This window comes from Grus americana, chromosome 1, assembly GCF_028858705.1.
Source record: "Grus americana isolate bGruAme1 chromosome 1, bGruAme1.mat, whole genome shotgun sequence".
Taxonomy (NCBI): domain Eukaryota; kingdom Metazoa; phylum Chordata; class Aves; order Gruiformes; family Gruidae; genus Grus; species Grus americana.
In genome coordinates, this window is record NC_072852.1 from 64,067,563 (window position 1) to 64,091,585 (window position 24,023).

At 44.3% G+C, this 24,023-nt stretch overlaps 2 protein-coding genes across 9 annotated transcripts in view; one reads left to right on the forward strand and one right to left on the reverse strand.

The window, feature by feature from the left end:
- KIAA1549 (KIAA1549 ortholog) overlaps positions 1–6,412 on the forward strand; it is a 156,208-nt gene extending 149,796 nt beyond the window's left edge. For all 5 annotated transcript variants that reach the window (XM_054836927.1, XM_054836954.1, XM_054836936.1 and 2 more), the window contains one exon: positions 587–6,412. In XM_054836927.1, the coding sequence (XP_054692902.1) occupies positions 587–841 (255 nt within the window). In that variant the 3' untranslated portion in view covers positions 842–6,412. The remainder of the gene's footprint in view (positions 1–586) is intronic.
- A 6,778-nt stretch (positions 6,413–13,190) lies between these two features.
- On the reverse strand, positions 13,191–18,737 carry TMEM213 (transmembrane protein 213). Of its 4 annotated transcripts, none has more exons than XM_054813525.1 (3): positions 18,334–18,737; positions 16,017–16,082; positions 13,191–14,205 (listed from the first exon to the last, which is right to left on the reverse strand). In XM_054813525.1, exons 1-3 carry the CDS (start codon positions 18,413–18,415, stop codon positions 13,976–13,978), a joined length of 378 nt encoding a protein of 125 aa, XP_054669500.1. In that variant the 5' UTR covers positions 18,416–18,737; the 3' UTR covers positions 13,191–13,975. The 4 variants fall into 4 exon arrangements, with proteins under 4 accessions (XP_054669500.1, XP_054669499.1, XP_054669502.1 ...); XM_054813524.1 differs by having other exon boundaries at positions 16,017–16,085; positions 18,334–18,645; XM_054813527.1 differs by having other exon boundaries at positions 13,191–14,145; positions 18,334–18,630.
- Positions 18,738–24,023: the final 5,286 nt, after the last annotated feature.

The window sequence follows — 24,023 nt, forward strand, 5'->3', positions numbered from 1 at the left end:
AAATCTAATCTTTCCGATTTGAATACTTTTCTCCTGCTGCTGCTTCTGTTGACCGTGTTTTCCTGGGCACTGGTCAGTCACAGGGTCCTCACAAGTGTACAGTCTGGACAGGCAAGCCAGGCAGAGAAGGGGAAAGTGAAAGTAGTAGTATCTCTATTTATATATAGTATGAAGAAATGACAGCTGGGAAGAGAGTGATTTGCCTGTTGTCTTTTAGGAAGTTGGTGGAAAGTCAAGGAAAGAGAAGCCAGTTCTGCTGACATCTAGTTCTGTGGTTTTTCTCTCCATCTCCTTCCACTTCAGTTTCTAAACATACTGTAGATTAGAAAGGGGATCAGACTTTTTAATGGGTGCTGAAAGAGATTTTGAAAATCCCAGAACTTGAGGCAATCCAGCAATTTTGTGTACACTTGTTTTGTGCTCCATAAGAGGAATCACTCATTCATGCAACAGAAGAACAGTGGCAGCAGATAGAAGCATCTCCATTGCTGCTTTCCCTCTGTTCTTTGCCTTTTTGCTTTCTCGTCTTTTCTGGGATTATCATGTTTGTTCAGAAAGTACAATAATGCTTTCTACCTTTTTCCAGACGCATATGCATGGACACCAAGAATATTCCTCCTCACCAGTATTCCAGATGCCGAGGACTTCAGCCAGGCAGCCTTCGGCACCCCCTGCTCAGCTTCCACACAACAGCCTGCAGGGCCAGGGCCTTTGCTACACCACCAGTTCCACTGAGGACCTCCAGCCAGGTCACTCTTCAGCCTCTCTTATCAAAGCAATTAGAGAAGAACTTCTACGACTTTCTCAGAAACAGACAACAGTGCAGAACTTCCATAGTTGATTTAGCATTCCCTTGCAAATCTGCCAGGTATCTGCTTCCTATGGAAGCAAAGACTTAGAGGAAATCAGCAATGTTGTTCTCTCAAAAGAATGAACTTTCACAGCTCTGTTGACAACACTCTGGAAAAAACGAAGAAGGCAGCAAAATGAGGATAGTAAGGAGAGATGGGGACAAACAGGGAAAATCATCAGTGTCATCACAAGTAATATTAATTAATCTGCTAATATTACGGTGCTCCTCTTCTCTCCATACCCTCATTCAACCTAACACATAAGTAAAACCTTAGGTCAAGAACTTAACGCTCCAGCAACAACAACAAAAAAAATAAATCACAGGAACAAACTCCAAGTATGAAAGACTCCTGTTTTCTAAGGAAGTAGGTGAAGGTTTGAATAAACTGAGATGACGTTTTGCAAGCAATTACAAGTATTCTGATCTCTCCAGTGCTTATAGGGAACTGGTTTGTGTTATTGTTCTGCAAGATTACAAACTGTATCAGCTCAAGGGTGTTGAAGGTGTGATCCCACACAAGGATCACTTTGGTTGTCAGGAACAATGGGACTACTTAGAATAAAAGTCTTTATGAGCTACTTGTAATAAACCTGGAACAGTAATTGTTATAGCTCTGTGCTTCCAAATGGAGCTACCCTCTGCACTCTTCCTTGTTTTCCTTCTGGTGCTGAAGCTTCAAGTGTTCCTTCATCTTCAATGTTTGCAAAGTGAAACATTGGCCTTGTATAACTAAGAAAGTATCTGTAGACTCATTCAGGCTGGAAAAACAAAGCAAAGCATCCAAACAGAAAGGGCTTGATATTTATTTTATCTAAAAATTATTGACAACCAGGAGAGGAATACTCGACCACGGTTGAATTTGGGGAAATGTGTATGTATATCTTTAAAAAATGTATTTACATACTATATGCTCTTGCAAGACCAGCGATAAAGTATTGCCATTCTGTAGTTTGCTCTGTGGACAGAAACCAATCCAGCCTGACTGGTACAGGGTCACCAGCATTACGTTATAAATTGATGTACTAAATCATTGCTTACGTTTGGATCTGAATAATTTTAGTGAAAGTCAGTGACAGTTTAGAGCATTAACATAGGCTTAGATTTGCGGTTTTGAGACAGTTTCTATATTTATACTTGTTTCCACTGTCCCTTTGGACAAAGGGTAAGCATTATCCCCATGGTAAGAATGGTACGTGCCATGGAACTGTTTGTCACTGTTTTTTCCAGAGTTTTAATTTAATATTAGCTACGAATTTACTAATATTTGGCCATTGCATAACTGTAACTGACATAATACATACAGAAATTTTACTTAAGTCATGATTTGTTGGAGCGTTTTTATTTTCGGATCAGACTGAACTAAAGTAACAAACTGGCACAGAGATAGAGGGTAAGCTCAGTGTTTGTGAGGAGGCTTGGGAGCCTTGCCCTAGAAAAATGAAAAGCAAAACTATTTGGTGCTACAGTGTGGGTATTTCAAACACTAGCAGATGGTAGTTGGAAAAAAGTCTAAGGAACAGTAGTCCGCCAAAGAGATCATTGGGCAGCCGATCAGGGTAGGGCTGCGTTTGCCTCACTGGGGTAGAGATGGCATTGGTAAAATACAGGTATGGTGGTCTTTGGCTACTAAATCTGTTCCTGGTTCCAGTGCACAGTTCAATAACTGTAACAGGACTAACTCCAACTGAAATGAAAACAGGTCAGAGGACACCATGGAAGAACCCTACATACCTTGTTCATGAAGTGTGTACAAAATATTCATTGTCAAAGCCAAAACTAGGAAGCAACTGGCTGCTTGCTGATGTGGAAAAAAAGGTAGTATGTTTCCCCTCTTTATTAGGAAGCTCAGTTATTTTTCCGTTTATCCAAGGTCATCAAAAGGCATGATGAACATGAAATTGTTTTGAGGGACTTACTGTAGTGAAGCAGTCCAAACTAATTTCCAGTTCCTTGACCAATACTTAAAGCCCTCGTGGGCACTGGTTGAGGTTTGAATGGAGTCAGAACACCAGCATGGTTGTGAACAGCAGTACCAACAGGTTATTATGTTTTGAATTTTTTAAGCTTTTTGTCTGATAATCACTTCTAGGATAAAAATAAAGAAACATTTATTTTCTGCCAAGTTTGTAAAAATGAACATTACCAATACTTTTGCAAAATGTCAGGTTTTGCAGAGGAAGAGTGCATCAGGCAATGTTCATTTGGTCTTTTTGACAATGCTGAAGACTAATGGATTTAATGGAAACACTTAGGAACAATCTCTTTCATAGCCCACATCCTACTCCAGTTTAATTCTGCGGTGAGGTCAGAGGCCAGTGCTTATATTAGCACGTTACTGTGACTTCATTTCAAGAAAATGTGGGCTTCTAGAAAGTAAGTTCATTGTCTGGCTGCTGGTTCCAGCTATTTAAGAAGGAATATGAAACAAGAGCTTTGAAAGTTAGAGGTACTTAAGCCATTTCTCATTCATTTTTGCTAGTGATGGCGATACTATTGTGATATTCCATCTCTTTGTTTGGGAGAATATCCTTTTTCTTTTTGGTCCCAAATCTTACGAAGCACACGGGACACAGGACAAATATGTACTGGTAAATAAGAGAGACTTTCTGATGCAAAAATCCCTCTAAAACCTTACAAGTTTACAGAGCAGGACAGTAAAATATAAGAAGTTGGAAAACTGTTTGGAAGTTATGTTCTCAAACTGGCTGGAGACCTGATCCACTGTTCACAAAAAATGGTATGGCATAGTCTTCATATAGTAAGAAAAGTAGCACATTAGGCACCAGTTCCAAGGATGACCTTAACAAGGGAGTCCCACTCTTTGCTTTCTGCAGCTACAGGAAAAGCTGTGTTTTTCATGTGCTACAAAAGGATTCTGTGGAATGCATGTGCCAAAATGTGTTTCCACTTGGGAATTCAGGGAAAAAAATCTGTAAGCTTCTGCATCCCCATCTGCTTAAGCTCTTTTGCCAATTTTTTTATTGCCCTATTAAAAGTGTGTGTGGGGGGGGAAGCCCAAATCTTTTATTCTGAAACTTAAAAGTATCCTGAATTTAAGTATCTGTTAATGAATCTACCAGTTTCTGAAAACACTGATCAGATGAGAAGTTGGTACAGGCACAGAAAGCTGTTACCAACAGTTACATCCATTTCCATGACTAAACCATCTGGTTCATGGAATCTTCAGGCTCTTCTCTTTCTTCACAATTTTCCTTGACATTTGTGTTTAGTCTGTGTTTAGTTTGGCATATAGAAGAACTTGGCAAGATGAGAGCTATGTAATTTAGCTTGGTTGGTTTGCTTTTCCTTTTCATGGCCAAAATGTTGACCTCTAGCCTGCTTCTTGGTTATCTTTGGAGCTAAGTGAAATTTTACAATTATTTTTCATACACTCAGTTTGAAAGGCAGGGCATGCTTTGGTACTATATAATATTCTCTACTGGGATGTAACACATGGTCCTGTCGGTGACTGTGGGCATGTGACTCAGGAAAGAAAATCTTGCTTTTAGGAGGAGTGAATTGCATAGGTGCTGGACTCCTGATGTTAAATACATGTACTTTGGAGCAGTAAGTGGAATTTCACTGACCCTTTGCAATGTACTGTACTTACGGTGGTTTGGAACGGGCTTCGTATATGGTGGTTGGAGAGCAGCAGCATCACACGAGGTCTATATATCACCTCCGCACCCAAGGGAGCGGTTGGTGAGATGTTGGCTACCCTAATATCATGCACCTTTCTGCACAGGCGTAAACACGTAGATAGATTGATCACCCAAAAGTGTCTGTTCCTACCAAGTGCTGAAGCCAGAGCCTTTAAATTAGACCACTGGCAGCAGGGGGTATCAGCATTATCTTGGAAAGAGGCTGTTTACAGGGATCATAACTTCCCAAGAACCAAAACAGCCAACACTCGTGTGTGATAACTTACGGCTTGAAAACACATTACACAGAGAGGCTAGTATGTTTTTGAGCCCGAGTGAAGTCACCAGTTGTGTGATGTGGACGGCAGTAGGCAGCTTAACTTGTTTTTTAACTCGCTCTCGCTACATTCTCCCCTTTTCCAGCTTTAACGATTTTTCAGCTCAAGGAAGAAATGGGCATTTCCCATTCCGTGCCTGATCTGGCAGTTCTTTGTTAACAAGTGCCAGTCCTTGAAAAAACATATCTTGCCAAGAGCTTTGGAGTGGCAGGATGAAGAGCATTTGTGACTTTGAGGTGGAAACATGTTGTGGGCCATATTTTTGCAGCAGCAAAGAAATAAATGGATTATTTTTTTTCTAAATAACACCTGTTTGGTGTTTTCTGAATATAGACATTAAAGCTGAAAATGGATTAAAAGAAAAAGGATGACACCTGATTGTTGGAAGGCAAAGGACAGGGTCTCCAGGACCACCTGAGACAGTGCACTAAAAAGAGAGAAAATCTTGGGGACTCCCCCTGCCCGTCTCAAGCTGATTCCATAACACAACCCACTTCTGTGCAGTCCTTCGCCACTTGCAGCGCTGGTCTGTTCGAGCGACATCTCTCGTCAGTGAGACTCCCAAAAGCAGTTCACCATGGCTGTAGCGTTTCTCCAGGACCGTTTATGTGCACCTAGAGAAAAGCAGCAGCTTTAAAGTGCTTAAATGTGGAAATAAAAATCCAGTTCCCTTTTGTGGTGGGCATCTTTTCCCTCTTCCTGTTATATTTTATTGAAAGATGGGAGGAGTGAGGGGACATGACCCTGGCGATCTCTTCTACTGTCACCAGTCTGCTGTCACTCATGTATTCCACTATCTGTAGGTGCTAAATACTGAGGAAGCAGAAATTGGGAATGAAAGTTTTTGGCAATGCTGATGAAGGTTCAGTGTAGTTTTGCAGTATTTTCATGTAAGTGTACTTGAGTGCTTGAAAAGTCAGGTATCTCTGTTACAGGGAGTGTCCCTTGAAATTCAGCTTATGTCAGAAGGAGGACAGTAAAAATTTTCTTCTGTATCTCTAATTCAATGAGGGCAGAACAAGCCCAGCTCGTACTGATAGGATTGGAGTCCAGATCCAAATGTTGGTCTGCGTATTGTCCCTGGTCCCATCTGCATGACTTCCACTGAAAACCATTAAGTCGCATGTATGCTTTGGAAGGAGAATTTATCCTACAAATTCTTTAGTACAGTTTGGGATCCACATGGCAAGATGTGTCTAGCTTTGATGTACAAGTCCCAGGGTGACTTTACTCACCCTGAGTAAGAAACTTGAGAAGCAAAAATCCTGTGGAGTTGCACTCCCTTTTTAAGGAGACTTTTCTGGAGTAGAGCTGCAGTCCTGTGAATCCCACCGAAGACTGATAGATGAAAAAAAAATTCCATTAGTACTACAAAAATACACGTTTGTTTGCACTTCATAGTTTGTAGAGCTGGAATGTTTTGTCTTGATTTTGTATTACTTTTTCTTGATACTCTTAAAGTACGTGTTTTCCTTTGTAATGGCCGCTCCTGTTTAGTTTTGAGTAGTTCTTACTCCATAACTGGAAGTTTATGTTTAGGCTGTTACATTTTGCCTTAATTGGAATAAAATGTTGGCACATTTGAACAAATGCTCTGCAGATTCTTCTGAAATGAATGCTAAACCTCTGTGGATCCCTGACATGGTGGTTTTCCAGTTCACTTACGGTAATCCTCTTATTGCCACATGAAGAGCAGGCGAAGTGAAATGAGAATTAAGAGAATAGAAAAGAGACTGAAAGATGAAAATTATTGTTTTGCATTTCCAATTATATTCTAATGTACAGACTTCTTAAGAGCTCTGTCATGTTTCCATGAAAACTTCTCTAAGTTTTCTGTCCCAAGGCTTCTCGGAAGTTGGTTTTCTCATCCAGGCTGTTTGAATGTTTTAGTGCTGTGCATGATTTAAAAGCAGTAGCTGGATGTCATTTGTGTTTCAGAAAAAAATCTTCATATTCAAGGAAAATTAATGCAGTGCTATATTTGGCTATGCATGGCACTGTTTTGGTCCTGAAATGCAGATCTGAAAGAAACTTGACTAAAGAAACAGGGATTTAAAAAATACTGCAACAATAAAAAATCAGGAAACTTATCCTTGGACTTAAGGATACAGGAAAAAGAATTGTGAATTAGCCATTATCAGTAGTACTTCAACATAGTTGCCAAATATGAAATTGTTCAGATTCGATGCAATACAGGTGATCTGGGCACCCACAAACTCGTGAACCGATTACTGGATTTGTTAGTCTATGCAATCCTGGATGACCTGGTTTCAGGTAAGTCCCCATGCTTTTTGCATAGAACACTTCCTGTGAAGCATTTCCATGGATGAGTTTGATCCTTATGACAATTCCTCTCTTTGAGCTTAGTGATGGCAGCTTTAAAGAACACCACTTCAAAAATTTAAGATTAAAGGTGAGGACTCTCCCATTTAGAGGATTTGTAGATGTGCATCCAGTATTTACATTCTTGCTCCATCCTCCTATACTTCACTGCCATGTGGAAGAAAGTTTGCTAGGGTGCTGGAAACCACATTCTTGCTTTTGCAGAGCAGAACTACAATGAAGGTAAGAGAAGCTGTTTGTCACTTCCAGCAGACAGCATCACTGACACAACATTGCCTACAATAATCTCGCTGCTGCCTGGGAGCGAAGAGCACTGTTTCCCACAGCTTTGCACTTGAGCACTCGCCACTGACGCCAATGAGCGTTGTTTAGTCCTCTTTAGTTAAGTATGAGCTAAACGTCTCTTACTTAACAATATCACACATCTGGACTTGACGTTTGTACAACTCAGCTAAAGCACGGGGATTTCTTCATGTATGTGAGCCCGGAGGGTTGCCACGTTAGAATTGACTGTCGTTGGACTGATCTGGTTTAAACAGACGGTATGCCGAAATGTCACGAAGGGGAAACAGTCTGGCAGAGATTGCTTTGCAGGTGTCTCCCTTCTCTTCCCCCATTTAGACAAAGCAGAGAGTGCTGTAGAGGACCTGAAGAAGTACTGTAAGTTTTGCTCCAGAAAGTCACACTCAAAACCAAACTTGGCTGCTTGTTTAATCATGTGATCCGGAAACTACAAGCTAGGAAAGATGGTTTTGGTTCTCCCAGTGACTCACCAACCGCAGCTCTGTATGTTGGTACCGCTTGTTTGGTCTTTATGATTAGATAAATCAAAGAGACTGGAAAAGCCACTGATAGGGTATTAATAAAAAGAACTTAAGAGAATTCATCAGAAAAGAGGCAGAGTTTACAGAAATAGCATCAGTTGGGGGGGTCAGTTTGATTTCCAGTTCCTCACTGGAAAGGGAAGAGAAGGAAAGGATAAGGCAGGTCTATTGGGTTGTTGCAACCAACATTGGGCACATCTGTGGGCAGCGAACGAAGGGAAGAAACCTAGTGTATTGAGTATAGTGAATAATAAAGGTAAAGCTGAAATGGGTGAATAGTTTGCAAGATGCGGCCATCAAAGAGCACAGAGACAGCAGAAAGTTAAACTACGATTCAGGGGTTAGAGAAAAGTCTTCTATATGCTTGTCTTAAAAAATAAAGGCATTCATATGAAATAGTTGACAGGTGACACGCTGTGTTTAAGTTGGTGCACAAACTCAGTAGTGAATATGTGAAGTGGATGGAAAATGAGAAAAACATGGGGAGAAACCAGAGAGATTGTAATCACAAGGGAAAAGTTGAAAAAGTCAGAAAGGTATTATTGCATGAAACTATCTACAGTCCTCAAAGGATTCATTTCAAAACGCCCGGGGGAAGAGCTGCTGCCAGAGAGCTCAGCTCTGTATCAGAACGGTGCTGGGTTTCACCTGGGAGCCGGGCAGAGGAGGGGAAGGGAATTTTGCTGTGTGCAGCGTGGTTTTTATCTTCTCCCCCAAACACCTCCTGCTGGGACACAGAACGGGACCACAGGGGCCTTTGATCCCACCTTGCTGTTGCATCAGCATGCAAAAGGTCCTTACAGCCTGTGGCATCTTTCTCTAAATTAGGTTATAAATTGCCCCAGGCTCTTTTGGTTCCCTCAAGTGGCAAACCAAACTGTGGTGGGACCTTTGGAGAGGCAAACAGAGGGATTTGGGACTGACGCAACGTGAATGGTGTTTAGTTCATGCTGTCCCCAAAATGTGCGTCTGGCAGGTTTACAGATAGAAGATGTGACTTTACCACGTAGTGGCAGAAGGAGAAAATGTAGACTTTTACAATCAGTTGAGTTCTTTAGCTCTTAGAGCGAAGGGCACCATGACAGGTAGGGTGTGGGGTTTGGAACAGAGCTTCATTGGCTGGTCACTGAGACTGGACACTTTTCGCCTGTGACCGCAGAGAGGCTTGCTTTTTGGAGGGAGCAGTCAATTCTGGGGGAGTTTTATGTCAGCAAGACATAATGGTTTATGGTCCCCTATTTCTGATAGGTGAGCAAAATGGTTAACTGAATGTGTCTCTAGATTTCATACCGTCAAATTAGACAGGAAAAGTCTGTGTTTGTCTCAGAGAGCTGTATTTTTTTCCAAGCTGTTTGCAGACTTGGGAGACAATACTGCATTGTTTACCCCGTATTTATTTCTGAAAGGCTATTAGGAGTTGAAAATAAGCTCTTTGCAAAATGCATATTTGATTCTAGGACAGAAACCTGCAGCGAGGTTTGAATTCCACGACAGATGCTGGTACCACCAATACCGCAAAATAAGCAGGAGCTGGAGCGTAAGGATGAGAGAGGTTGATTGGTTCCCAAGAATGCCTGTATTTAATTCCTTGGCTGTAAGTAATTACAATAACTTTCTGAAATCCTAGTTTTTGTAACGGCTTTATCAAAATTCCTACAGAGTCCCAGTACAGAACACCTTTTCTTATGAATTTAACCTCTGTCTTTTCTCTGTGTGCGAGTAGGAAGCTCTGATGCTTGCCGCTTTTCATCCCTCTAGTGATTTTGCAAAGTGTAATCATTGTAAAGTGCAATTGCTTAATATGTAGCTCATTCACTAAAACCCCAAGGATAAAGGCAGTGAGTAATGTGAGTCATTACCAGAGCAATGGTATCTAAAAAGATGAAGAGTCATGCATCAAGTACCAATCCATTTAGTCTTGAATTAAGAATTTAAAAAAATCAGTAGTCGGATGTGATTGATATTATCTCCAGGCAAATTAAAGTAGTTACCCTGGAATGCTGTGTGGCTGCTAATGTTTTTCTCTTGGTATTAGAAGTGCTGATTGGTTACATGTGCCTACTGCTCTGTTTATCTATTCGAGACACTTGCACAGCAGCAGCTTTCCCAGGTGCCGTCTGCATCTCTCCTTTCCTTTCCAGGCACTAAACACTTTCATGGCTGAAATTCAGAAACTTTGTCCAGAAAATATGAAGAATTGTTCTGGCTTGATCAGCAATGTTAGGGTGGGTTCAAACTCATGTTTTTCAGTCACGCTTACTTTTATTCAGCCATCCAGGTTTCAATCATTTTTTTGCTTTTCTTTGTTCTCAATCATATGAGCTGGAATAGATTTCTTCTCCATCTCACTCCAGCGAGGAGCTTTTTGGTTCGAGGACCTAGAATTTGACTGGACAATGTACTAGAAAAGACTGGAGCATCAACATTTCCATCGTCGTTCTGAGAGGGTAGCTTGCAGCTAATAGGTGATATGAGCTATCACCTTATTTTTTATGTGCCTTGAGACGTACAAGAGCCTAAATCAGCTCAGTGCCACAGCTTGCCATTGTATGTAGCAGTCTGAAGGGGCACACAGGTTTAACGCAGGTGAAATGATCTATACATGCTGATAACTCAGGAGTTATGGTTTGCTTCCAAGGTTTCCTGTGGGAACAAAAATGACAGGCTTCCTGAATTACAATGAAAAAAACCCCAAACAAGAAAACAAGACATATACTGGATGTCTGCGTAGCTCCCTTGAAGTCAGCAGGACTTGGGCAGCATTACACTAGTTGGGGATCTACTATTCGAGGCATTATGTCAGTGATATTATTAGGAACATGAAATAATACACCATAAATGAGTACACCAGTCTATGACATTATTCATGGACCACATTTATAAGGTACTGTACTATACAGTCACCTTTAATTTGTGAATCAAAACCAGACCGCAGCCTTCTACTGTGACTTGATCAGTTTTAAAATAGGGTTTATAACACACAAGCTGTGCCGCTGTGTGTTCCCTAGCCAAAAATGTTCCAGGCAATGTAACAGCAGAGCACAGATAATATCTAGATTATATTTATTGTAAATCAGGTATGTGCAATCCATTTCTTCATACTAATGTTTGTCTTTATATCATTTTTTCAAGTCTTTTGGATGCAACTTTTTTATTCTGCGCTTTCTGTAACTATTGACAAGCCCCTGAAACACTGACAATACCGTTAGGGCTTTTCTCCTCCTTTTGCATGGTGCGTTGCTTTGCATTGTACTTGTGATTGCCCACCATGCCTGGGATCAGTACGACACATAGCGCATACCTCGGAGGGTCTCTTTAAAATAATTTAATTTTTTTTTGTACTATATCGCATAGGAACAGATGTTTACATTGGTAGCCTTTGAGCTTTTGGGATGCTGCCACTTTGTTTAGGGATCCTGAACACACTGAGAGTAGTAGTATGTTCATGAAATTTGTTACAGGACTACATTTTTCTAAATGACCCAGTCCACTTCACAGGAGGCCAAATGACTTGAAAAGACTGTAAGATATTCTATTTGTATACCTGAGTTTGTTGAGACTTGAGTGTCACCCTTGAACATAGGTATACAAAATCCCTGGGGGCATTACGTTATATGAAAAACTATTGGTTTTTTCCTTTTTTCCCCAGTTCGGTTGAGCTGTGAATCCTCAATAGAAGCTGTGAGAAGCGAAACGTGAGGTTTAAGTCTGGTACATGCCTTGAAGGTAGCTGCACACAAGCAGACTATTTTGGAGAGTGTGAAAAACAAACAAGCTGTGCTTTTACAGGCAGGCTTTAGGAACCCCCCCCAGAATTGCCCAGTTGTTATGAAGCTAGTTTGTAGGTGTCGTGCTGGGCTATAGGACATCTAGAGCTCGCATCACGTGCTGGCAACTCTTCAGACTGGAATAGATTTACTTCTGTGACTGGCTGCATCCATGCACTCGCAGCCTTAGCCAGGGAAATGGGAAAGCCGTGAAACGTATTCCCTCAAAGATGAAAACCAGTGCTACATCCAGCAGGCGCTTTTGTGTTCCCAACCAGGAGAACAATCTCCGTTAGACTGGAGAACGGTAGGAAGAGGTTTGCAGAAGGTAGACGCTAAGGCGATATGTGGAGATTTTTTTCACCGTATCTATGACGTTGCTTTCAGGCCAATGCACATTTTCCACTATTAAAACTAATTAATCAGGAAAAAAAAGATGTCTGTAGCTAGAAGATTTGTTGTCCATCAGTGACCGCAGTGGTCATTAACTGTCAACTACTGTTCTTTCAGTCAACACCAACAATAAGGTGTAGAGGCCTTTGCTTCTGTAAGTTTGTACATATGCAAGGGGGTTTTGGTTTAGATTTTTTTTGTGGAAAGAAATAGTTTGCTGGTCCAACATGGAGATTTGTCTTGTGAAAATTACTTTTGTTTTCATTGTTCTGTGTTGAAATGTTGATATTTTTTTCTTAATTGAGCAATATTTTGTTGTAGTTTACTTCTAGTAGTAAACATGGCGCATGTAAAAGTAAAGAAACCAAAACAACTAACAAAACACACACAGTAACAAAGCCACAAAGGAATGAAGCCCTCCCCTTTCAAATCTTTCTTTCCTGAGACTAGTGACTCTGTTCAGCATTTCAGTCCAGAAGACTTTTTGTGTTAAGTGATAGCAATGATAGGGAAGGATGTTTTTTCCTCAGTGTCTAACTTGTACCCATTCTTGTTGATGGCAGATAGTTGATAAGGGACAACTGCCCATCACTCTGAAATGGCACAGAGTTGTCCTGATCAAAGCATCTAGTTGAGCCAGAATCAATCTGAAGAGTCTTAAGCAGACTTGTATCTTTTCTAACTGGAAAAGTTGTGCATTGATAAACTGAAGGGAAGCTTTAATGATAATAGATACAAACCTCCGATAGAGATTTCTTTGGTTTAAGAGTAACTTTTTATGTTTCGTTTCAGTTGGTCTCTAGCAGGTTTGCTAATCCTGCGTATGTCTAGATGGGTTTAACACTGATTTATTGTTTTAATAATGGATAGAAATCAAACTGGTGCAATTGCCCCAAACCAGACAGTTTGACTGCAGTGAGGCCAACCCTTCTGCATGAATATTTCCTGTTAGAATCATGTTTCTAACAATTCGCATTGGGTAATTCCTTGCCAATATAAGCTTTATCAATATAAACCAGTCAGTGAAAGTCTTTCCGTTAATAAGAGTGTTTATTATCAACTTGCATAAATAGGAACAGTTTTGTGAATGGATTGGATACGCTGGTTTAAACCTGCTTGCCACAGTTCAGCTTGGCTTAGTTACATGGGTAGGTGCTAGCTGAATAAATACAACCAACATTAAATTCTTACAAAATAGTTCACAAATAAACTGCACTGGAAAAACAAGTTTTAATTTCAAAGCAGCCCAAACAATCTTTAAGTTTCCATAACAGAGTTTTCACTGGTGTCAGTTCATAGACTTTAAAATACCGCAATTTAGTGAGTGAGGAGGACTCAGTATAATCAATGAGTTACATCCACCTACTGATGTAACCTGGCCTAAAGCTTAGTAATGGATCTGGTAACATCATCCTCCGGAAAATATCTTTATTTGCCCACTTTCTGTTTCAAAGTCAGAGGTTACGTACTGGGTTCTCTTAAGGCAATGTGCTACACAGCGGTAACTGGTCCTTCAGCATCCCATTGCTGCTGGCGCGCTCACAGCAGGCATAAAGGGGCTCAGGGAGAAGGATTTCTGTGTACTGTGGGACATACGTGGTGGCTTGCAGGGTCTTGCCTGCTCCACACCTGGGCTGGCAGCTCTGACCTGCCAGGGACCATGAAGCCCCAGCGGGCGCCCTGCTTAGATCTGGCCTTTTTTAGCTGAAGGTACGTGCCCTTGCTTTTTTGTTTCTTAGGAAGTGATTGAAATGCTTTGTCGGTCTGTCTGTACCTCAGTGCTCCCAGGTGCTGCTGCTTGCTGGCCTGCTCTGCTTCAGGCCACCAAATATTTGGGTTCATCAGGCCGGAGTTTCATGACCTTGCCCACGCAGAGCAGGATGAGAGTCAGAAACCAGAGGCTCCAGCCAACAGCCGCAGCAATCCATCCGTAATCGTCCACGCCCGTCGGGCAGCACATGGCCGCTTGCGTGCAGAAGTTCACGTCTGGTGGCGAAGAAATGAAGTGAGCTGGTGGGAGGCTAAGTACGTAACAGGTTTCCTTTGCTAGAAGGCAGATGAAACAGTGACTTCGCTGTCCGCCCTGTGGCCTGTCACTCTGCCTTGGCATCCTTCCCCTAAGCCTGGCTCCTAACCTGGGGGATGGCAATATTCATCTGTATGTCTTCAAGAATCAGTCATCCCTGTCTGGCCAAACACCTTAGATGCTCCTTTGACCACTGTGCCCACCATTACAGAAATCTTTTAAAACACCTACTTAGCATCTCCTCAGTCAATTTTAGGAATGGAGTATGATAGAAGTAGCTAGTTAAAAATAAATCTGGGGTAGAGAAACCTTCATATGAGAGAGTAAGAGGATCTCTAGCAGAGACACCTTCAGCAGGATCTCCAATAGTTTACATACCCAACACCTCTGCCAGCAATAGAAGGAGCAGGCACGCTCTGCTGGGCTGTTAACTGTGACTTGCGTGTAACAACTGCAAAACACATCATTGGGGGAATCCCTGGTGTACGTGTTTGAAAATGAAATAATTTTTAACAATTCCATGTATATTTTCTTGCCCCTTTTGCATCTTTTTTTTTTGTTTAAATCAGTCCAATTTCCTACAGTCAGTTAAGGAATACGTCATTAGTTGTTTCATTTATGCTGTTATTTAAAAGTATCTACCATACTTTTTCCATCACAAGGGCACAGTGAAGATACCCAGGTCTGTGTCTGCATCCCAGGTGGTAACGTGGAAATATCAAAGGCAGCCTGGAGGACCATGGTATCTCAACCCCTTGGGCTAGAAGTTGAGCGTAAAACCCCAACACCCAGGAGAGCTGGGGCAGCCAAAACCACCTTGCAGCTACATGTGTTGCATGCTGACATGCACGAAGCTTCTCAGCTGTGAAAAGTGAATGCTTCCTGAGCTTGGTGCAGGGCAGCCAGCCTCTCGCACGTTTCCAGGGAAAAGGGAAGTGCAGGTGCCACTCAGTTGCTCTCCTTCCTTGCATTGGCCTTCAGTGCACACAGTACAATTGTCCTGCACTGTAGAGAGCAGCTCTTCCCACAATGAGAGACATGTTTTGTATGTGCCTAGAGAAGGGAGAGGGATGCCTGCCCCCTGTGCCAAGCTTTGAAGTAGCATACCTCTATTGGTACACATACTATAATTCATGAAGTGCAGGACTGTTGTGATGTTTGACATTTGGGAAGGAGGGTGACTGGGAGGACCGGCGGGATCTCAGGTTGCCTCCTGATACTGGCTGTTTGGGGAAGACCTGGTAGGGTGGGGGAAAGAGGCGCTCTTGGGAATCCACATTGTGCATACAGGCAGGCAGACTGGCAGGGAGCTTTAGGACACACAAATTGAATTAGCTATGGATTAGCCTGTTCAAAGATGCAAGTTCCTCTGAATGTACCTAAGATACTATACTGGGCATGGCAATGGAGGACTCTTAGAAGTGTGTTCTAGAGTTTCACCTGCAACAGAAGCCTTGACAACAGATAAATCCTTTTCCGTGACAGCCACTCAGTCACCTGTGTAGTCTCATCACTTGGCTTTATCATGGTAGTAATCATAGAATCATAGAATGGTTTGGGTTGGAAGGGACCTCAAAGATCATCTAGTTCCAACCCCCCTGCCATGGGCAGGGACACCCTCCACTAGATCAGGTTGCCCAAAGCCCCATCCAGCCTGGCCTTGAACGCTTCCAGGGATGGGGCATCCACAGCTTCTCTGGGCAACCTGTTCCAGTGCCTCACCGCCCTCACAGTAAAGTATTTCTTCCCAATATCTAATCTCAGTGTACCCTCCCTCAGTTTAAGGCCATTACCCCTTGTCCCATCACTTCAATGATTTATGAAGACTTACTAAGACATGGTGCTTCGTACTCAGTTGTGAGCGTGGGGCTTGTTGAAACATTGGAGACATCTTCAGCTGCTGCCAGAAGGAAAGCACAGGAGAAAAGGCAAGTTGGATTAGAAATGCAGTACTGGGCATCAAGCATGAAAATCTGAAAGCCATTGGCCTTGCAAGAGATCTGTAGAATGGAAACAACTTGGAGAAAATAAGCTCCTGCCCCTAAACTTTGCTGCATCAGGGTATGCTTTCTCATCCCACCACTGTCAACACAAGCTCTAGAGAGCACTGTTCTAGCCCCAGCCATAAGGAGCAGTTGAATCACTGTGCCTCTACCTGAGTATGACCCTGGTGTGAGCTGTTCACTCAGAGCTCAGATTAACCACCGTCCTTTCCCAAGCTATAGGGGGAGAACAAGGACTGAAATTGGAGAGAGCATTCAGTGGCATTGGGAGATCCCTGGCCAGCGAGCTGTACGTCTACCTCCTTTTGCCTTTAGAAAAATCCCAGTAACTCTAGGGTGCGAAACACACTGGTGGAGCTGAGCGCTGAGCCCATCCGTGCAGAGCCTCAGTGGGAAGCTTTGCCTTTGCTGCAGTTCAGGTGCAGCTATGTCTGAAACTGTTGTGGCAGGGCTTCTGCAGGCCAGCACAATGACCAGCTCAGGTTGGAAAATACAACATACGGAAATAAATAAGGGAGGGAGAGGGACAGGGGTCTTCAATGAAGGTTTTGCCTCTTTATCCTGCTTCCCACCCAGAATCACAGCACACATGCACTCTGGCACAGCACAGCTCTGTGGCTGGTGTTCAGCCCTCCAAATCTGTACATGGTATCACAGGCCAAAGCCTCCTTAGACCTTCTAATACCCCCCTTGCCCCTCAGCTTCAACGTGCACCTTGCAGCACTGCAGGATCAGATGCAAAGACAGCTGCAGGACGCCTGCGTGGGAAAAGCACAGGCTGCTGTCATCCTTGTGCATTAGCACCAGCCTCTCCCCTGCTGCAGATGGAAGGGACTCAAACAAACATCTCCTCCTGTGCCACTATAAGCAGTACAGTTCAAGTTCAGCCAGATGAAGTATCCCATGCTGAAATGGTCCCATGCAAAGATACATGAAAAACAGCCTGGAGAGGCTAAAGGAGCAAGGGCTCCTGCCGATGGAGGGGCTCCAACATGCTACTGGTCCACAGACCACACAGAAGCTATGAGAGAACTATTTCTAGTCAAACCATCGCTCTGCTGATAATTTTGGAGTATGATAGAGAGAGAAAAATCAGTTTCAGCTTGATTTCACTGAAGACTTTCAAAATAATGGCTCAGGTTTAGTTTCTTCTCAGGAAAACAAAACAGAACAAGACCTTTGACCAAACCTTTGCCTTGATTTTGGTATTTTCCAAGTAACAGCAAATAAACTGAGGTTGTCCTGCAGGAGATGTCCCCCTTGGGGTCACCTGCTGTTGCCCAGCTTTGCATTTTGAGCTGACCGACCATCAGCAAGACCAGAGCTTTCCTTCCTGCCGCCACCACGCAGCAGGTCCCTGTGCAGCCTGCTCCAGGGAAGGGTCTAAGTACTCCCCATTCCTCTTTCTGACTGTTAGGACTTGCTGAATGACCTTGGCCAAGCCCATAATTTGTTTTCTGGGTTAATATGTACCTCACAGAAGCACTGGGAAGAATCATTAAAAACTATGTATGACCTGTGGAAGAAAGTGCTGCAGAATACAGAGCGTTGGTTCATGTTTATAGACTTTGCAGCCCAAAGGACAGGCTGTCAAAACTAAGCCATCTTTAAACATCTGGCAGGTCTCAACCGGTGCTGATATACAAATGCAGGCTGTGGCCCGATGGGAAAAGACCAGCTCACGGGTCTCATTTACATTTTGGTTTTAGGCAACTTCTCAGTTAGTGGGGCTCGAAGCCAGATTTCGTGCGAAAAGCACCTAATAAGAGCTAAGCCGGACTACAGGGAGCCTCTTGGATGGTATTTCAAATGGTCCCTTGCCTCAGCAAGCACATGAAGGCCAAGTAACGGGGGTCCCCATCTCCTTGCCATTCAGTGGAGCAGCCTGCAGCTCAGTCGCATTTACAGCGGATCTGTAAATAGCTGGCTAAAGCACATCTCTTCAGAAAGATGCTGTGATCAATCACATCAAGTAATTCTCATTAGCATTAATCAATTCCAGCTCTTTATACTTTTTAGATGAGACAAGGGAGCCCACCTTACTTTTAAGCAACAAATTACTGTCAGTGGGCAATATATTTAGGTATTGAGAGGAGTGGGGGAAAGACAGGGTATAGAAACCGGAGCATAAGAGAAGAGAAATACCTGCTGAGCAGGAGTACCACAGTACGATGGTGAAGAAGACCGCAGCGAAGGCTGCCCAGGGCTCGTGGGAGAAGCGCTTCATGCCGGGGGTCCAGCTCCCACCCGAGCGGCCACACAGGTCGGGTCGCTGTCGCCGGCAGGTCTGGTGCAGGAAATCCTGGATAAGCTGAGAGAGCCGGTGTGCAGGGCAGAGGGTGGAGCAAAGGAGCTTCCTGCTGCCAGGACAGCTTGAACTTTCCTGTCACGACCAGGTGAGGACAGAGAAGGGCTCTGACCAAAACAGCTCCAGCAGGAGGTGGATGCCGGTGCCGCGGCAGGCGGAGGGCCCCTGAAGGTCAAGCCGGAAAGTTTCTCCTCAGGATCTGCTGCAGACGGAGGGAGGACAGGCCACTGGAGCCAGCCCTTCCCAGCGGGGTCCCAGGCAGCTTCTGTCCCCTGAGTCTCCTTTTGGTCCTGAGAAGATGGTCTAATAGAACGGGAAAGGAGCAGAGGATCAGGGTAGAGACTTTGTCTCCCTGTTTGGCTTTGATTTTGCATGTTTGCTGGCTTGACCTACCCCAAAACTGCCGAGCGATGTTTTTCTGGAAGGGCTGTGTGGAAGCTTAAAAAACAAGGAGTTTTTGGTCACGCTGGTACAGCAGCCGCTGAGTTGACACAGGGTATGGGCACATTTCTGCCAAGAAATGGGATGAAACCAGTTGCTTCGTGTAGTTTAGCGACAGCTATTACACACTAACAGCGGCCTTTCCTTAGGGCCTGTGCTGATTTATGGGTTGGGATCAGTTCAAGCCTGGGGCCTCTGCACAGGAAGAAGCTACTGCTGTTCTCACCCCATGAGCACAGCTGTGTCACTGCCTCCATCACCCGTGTGTAACGTGATGCTGGAAAAGCCTGTTTTTCTTCTCTTGTAGTTACACCATCCCCTCCATGACAGGGGCAAACCCAGGAGCTGGGTCTTCCCACCAGCACAGCTCTATCTGCCAACTAGAAGTGTTTCTGGCAAAATGGTATTGGCTGGAGAGCAGGGCTTTTTCTACAATCCTGGCTGGAAAAGCCACATTGTTGAGGTGCTTGTGGTGTTGTCCTGGTCTGATAAGCACTGTGCATTGCTGCTATTCCCCAGGCTGTTGGCTCTGCTTGCTCCTATCTTTGACCTCCCATGATGTCCTTGTTAGAACTTCAGGCATTAAATCGGGCAGGAAGGCACTGGGAGGGGTGGGCTCAGCAGGGAGCAGGTTGCTGGTGCTCTTCAGCAGTGGTCACTCATGGCTTGAGGTGCTCATGTGAGAACAAAACTGTTCTGGGGCCTGTTCTGGATGTGCAGCCATCCTCTGGGAGGCAAAGGGGAAGGTGCCTGGGGCAGCAATCCTAGTAGGATTAACAGTATTTAATAATTTTCCCTTTTTTTCCCCTCCACGCTGCTAAACCCCTGAGGGAGGGACATAATAGACTTCCTGTGTGAACTGCATACAATAGGGTATTGCTATGCAAAACTGTGAGGTTTGTTTGGGCTCCATTTAAGAAAAACCTTGAGGGCAAAACCTACACAGGTTTAGCCCTGCCCAGCATTTCTGTGGGGTGAACCCACTTGTTCTCCCCACTGGCCACCCCTCACCACTGAAAACACTCTACTCCCTTCCAGCTGCAAATACTTCCATGATGCAGCAGGACACAGGAGCCGGAGGTTTCCCCCAGAGAGAGAGGGCAGGCTGAGCCGCAGATGAAGGCAAGCCAGCTGAAACGGGCATGTTTACCTGCCTTGTCTCCTTATTTTCATGTCAACACGCCACCCCACCGGGGCTGGCAGAGCTAGGGCTGTGCTGGCTGGTCCACAACAGCTGCCTCCTGCTGTGGGTGTGCACGTCCCTGTCCTTCGGCTGACACCCGAGGGGTGGTCCAAGGTGTGTCATGCTCGGCTGGCAGCCAGGCTGGGTGCGTGACCCTAGCGGCCATCACTCTTGACCTTGGTAGACATGAGTTATGGCAGGAGACTGTAAAAACGTTCCGACTGCTCAGAGTTGCTTGAAATTAATCTATAGGATAGTCTTAATCTCTGCCTTATTTCAGTGTCTAGGTCCTTTCATGCTAGTTGTCTTTAATTTGTGGTTTTATCTGAGCGCTCTGTTGCATCAAAACTAAAAGTCACCTCTTTACTGGGGAAAGGCTCTCCACTTTCTTCCAGCTTCACCTTTCCCTCCTGAACTGCTCACCAGTGATTCCTGCTGAAAGTTGACCTGGCAGTTAATTTTGAAAAAATAATGATGAGTACAAAAGTGTTTTGTGCAGCACAAAATGTTTGAGAGGAAATGAAAAGACAAAACTGCTCCTCTCTTGCATGAATGATTCAATTTGTAATGAAGTCTCTTTCGAATTTTAACTATTACCTAAATGGTCTTTGTCAACTTGCAGGTAAATGTGCCCATTTCTAAGGGATGCTGAAAGTGTTTTGCACAATTAACATAATGTATTTCTTTTCCTTTCCAAAACATGTTCCCTCCATAGTTCAGAAAGGGCCTGCTCCAAAGTCTTCCGAAGCAGTGAACAGGCTGCACTTGGCTTCAGTGATTTTTGGATCGGATTGGAAATGAAGGCTTTGCTTGATAAGTTCCAACACAATGGGAGACCTATAAAATCATCTCCTGACACAGATTTGGATTTTTTCAATTTCTTCTTTGTAACACATTCATATTTCAGTGCTGTGACTGCCCAAAGGGCGGTAAGACTCTCCAAAGCCTTCCCCTAGCTTGGTTTCTATGCAGGAGCGCCCGTCTCCGGTGGGGTGCCCTGGCATGCGAGGCACGACTGCAGCACCAGCAGAGACGGGGGGCTCCCTTTCCTCAGGCTCCCGTTTCCATGCAGTTCTCAAGGCAGGACTCAGTTTACTCTAAAATTAGGTACTTGCCCACTCCTCCCCTTGGAGACTTCCACAGCGTGTACAGCTGCTGGTCAGCTTTTTCTGATCATTATGAAGGAGGCAATACCTACCGCTTGGTATATTTTATGCCACAGAGAGCTTCACAGTTTAATTTCTCTGCTGACCGAGGTATTACCCTTGGCACGTCACCATCAGGTGTGGCTCTTAGAAAGTTATGACCTTTATCTCACATGTACACACTCATTCAGTCTCTCTATATTTTTTTTCCTGCTTACATAGCCAACATGTTTATATTTTTAATTCCAAATGAAAGGTGACTGCTGCTGCAATCCTGTTCCATCCCAGCAGTGACTAGCATGATGGCAATTGAGCTGTAGCACGGTATTTAACTCAGGGCAAAACACGCAACCCATGAGAGCATAGCAGAGCAGGTACATCATCTCCAGGCATATCAGGGATAAGAGGACAAATCCCTTTCTTCTGTACAACACTTGAGGCTGGGTTAACTACATCCCTACTCTCATTTCAGCTTAACTGAGGTGCTATTCTGCTTAGCTTCTGCAATAGGAGGGAGCTTTAGTAGAAAGAGAACTCAAAAAGTAACATCCCATGTAGCCACGCAGACTTTTCTGCACAGTGGAGCTACGCATGGAGTGATTATAGCTGAGATAGATACTGATCCCAGAGCCACCTACAGCTGCATAAAACTTCCCCATGCTGCTGAAAGTAATGATAGCTTGGCTGGAGGGGTTGCACGTTTGGGACTCCCCTGAGCTCTGTGTGTTAGCGCACTGCAGTTGATGATTAGTTGACAATTCCCAGTTATTATTGACAAGGGCTCTGTGCAGCCTTTGAGGTCATGCTGCTAACCACCAAGGAGGATGCTAGGTGGTCTGTGCTGTTGGTGAGACCATCGGAGTGGATCCATCTCCTACACTTGTTTCATAGGTAGCAAAATCTCCTAACGCGGCTGTAGAAAAGGCGTCTGTCAGGAGGGCAGGTCTGTCTGTTAGCAACCCGCTGTCTTTGTATTACAGGGTGAGCTCCCTCCCAGCTGGCCTTTATAAAGTCCTCAAAATGGCTTTAAAAAAGCTCAGAACCTTAAGCCTGATAGCAATAATGGGAGGGAGCGTTTTGTATCTTCATTCATGTGAAAAATAGCCATCTAAGATAAATCTGTGAACAGGGGAATTGATTTTTAAAACTAGGCAAATGGAGGAAAAAAAATCAAAACCACAATGGTTTTACTCTTTAAATGAAAGAAGGGGAGAGAGGATCTGCTTTCTGTCACACAAAAAAAAGCTGCTCTAGCATTCCAAATAACTCCACAACCATGCCCTTTGTGTTTTTCAGTCTGGGCTGGGTTTGCTATTAGACAAATGTTGAGCCTGTGGCCCTGCTGTGACCTCGCGCTGTCCCCCTGGAGACCCCAGCAAGGGAGCCTGAGACCAGCCAGCCGGGGGGCGCAGGGCTGCCTTCAGCTGCGGAGCTGCCGGCACCCACAATGAGCCCACTGACGAGGTTCCTCCAAATGGCGCCTCATCATCAGCCGTCATCATCTGATCTTTAATAATAAGATGATTATAAAATAATGTTCTCACGTCCACATGCCAAAGGCATGAAATAAGATATGCTTTCTGCTTCTCTCCTCTGCCGGGGAAGGGGGAAGGGAAGGGCAAGAGCGATGGCTTTATCCCTGCACTCCGTGTTCGCTTGCTCCTTGCCTAATGGGATGGAGTGGCCAGCGTAGTGCAGCTTGCTTTGGTGATGAAGTGCGTGTTGGGAGCCCCTTCTGCTCCCCCCCCCACCCCCGACAGCTTGTAGAGGAGCAGCTGAGTGTAACCGTGGGGCTGAAAAAGAGCAGCATAGGTGCAAAACAGAAGCAATTCCTGGTATCATCAAATGAACACAATAGCTTTGCTGGTTGCAAGGGGGGTGGGAAGAATGTGCTGTGGGTTCAGAGGTGGGCGGAGTAGCCTGAGAAGCTGTTTTATTTTGTTGTGGCAATATATGTCAGTTGAGAACTGAGTGATGACTCCTGTTATTGAGCACTGTAGCAAGAGCTGAAAGGCAATGTCCTTCCTTTCCCACCCCAGCTTCTCCACAGCCTTGTGTGGCAGATGTGTGGTTAACAGCGATGACATTCACTTTTGCTTTACCAAGAGAAGTTCCGATTTCCCAGCAGAAAGTGCTGACTTTCATCAGCCTTTACTCCCTTTCTTTGGTAGCACCAGTGGAGAAAGCAGAGCAGACCACTGGCGGTGGCTGGTATGGGAGGAGCATGGTGCAGCAAAAGCGAGCTGGAGGCCGTGGAGCCCCGCAGCCAGCTCAGCTGGTTGCTGAGCAAAATGAAAATTTTAGACCCACCCATCAAAATTACCGTATAATGTTGAATACCTCCTTTCTGGGTGGCACAGCTTGAGGCAGCTGGATTTCAGAAAGCGGTGGGAGCCCTCTCGCACTAGCTGACCTCACAAAGCGGGGCCACTCTGCCTTGGTTTTGAAGAGGAAACCTCTGTGCTGGGAAACTCTGCTGTTACCTTTTGGCGTTGTTCCCTTGGACAAGCTATACCCTTTGGCTTCTCAGGTCAGGGTTACTGAGTACCTCCGAAAAACAGGTCTGAGAAACCATTTCTTTAAGGAGTGCTTTACCATTTACATATACCCATGTATTTTCATTAGCTCTTCTTTTGAGATAAAACTTTTTATGGGTGCTGGATTTAATAGTGACCCAGCTGGCCTTATTTTCAGAATGCAACCCTGGCTCTTCTGACCTCAGTGGGAGCTAAACCATTGGTTTTAAGATGGGATAAAT

Bases quoted from the DNA above. Each gene is read 5' to 3' on its own strand.
- TMEM213 (XM_054813524.1), bottom strand. From the start codon at position 18,415: ATGAAGCGCTTCTCCCACGAGCCCTGGGCAGCCTTCGCTGCGGTCTTC. The intron at 16,086-18,333 runs GTATTTCTCTTC...TCCTTCTGGCAG, and splicing joins GTGGTACTCCTGCTCAGCAG to CAGCTGAAGATGTCTCCAAT. The intron at 14,206-16,016 runs GTAAGTCTTCAT...TCTGCCTTCTAG, and splicing joins GTACGAAGCACCATGTCTTA to CAAAGGAAACCTGTTACGTA.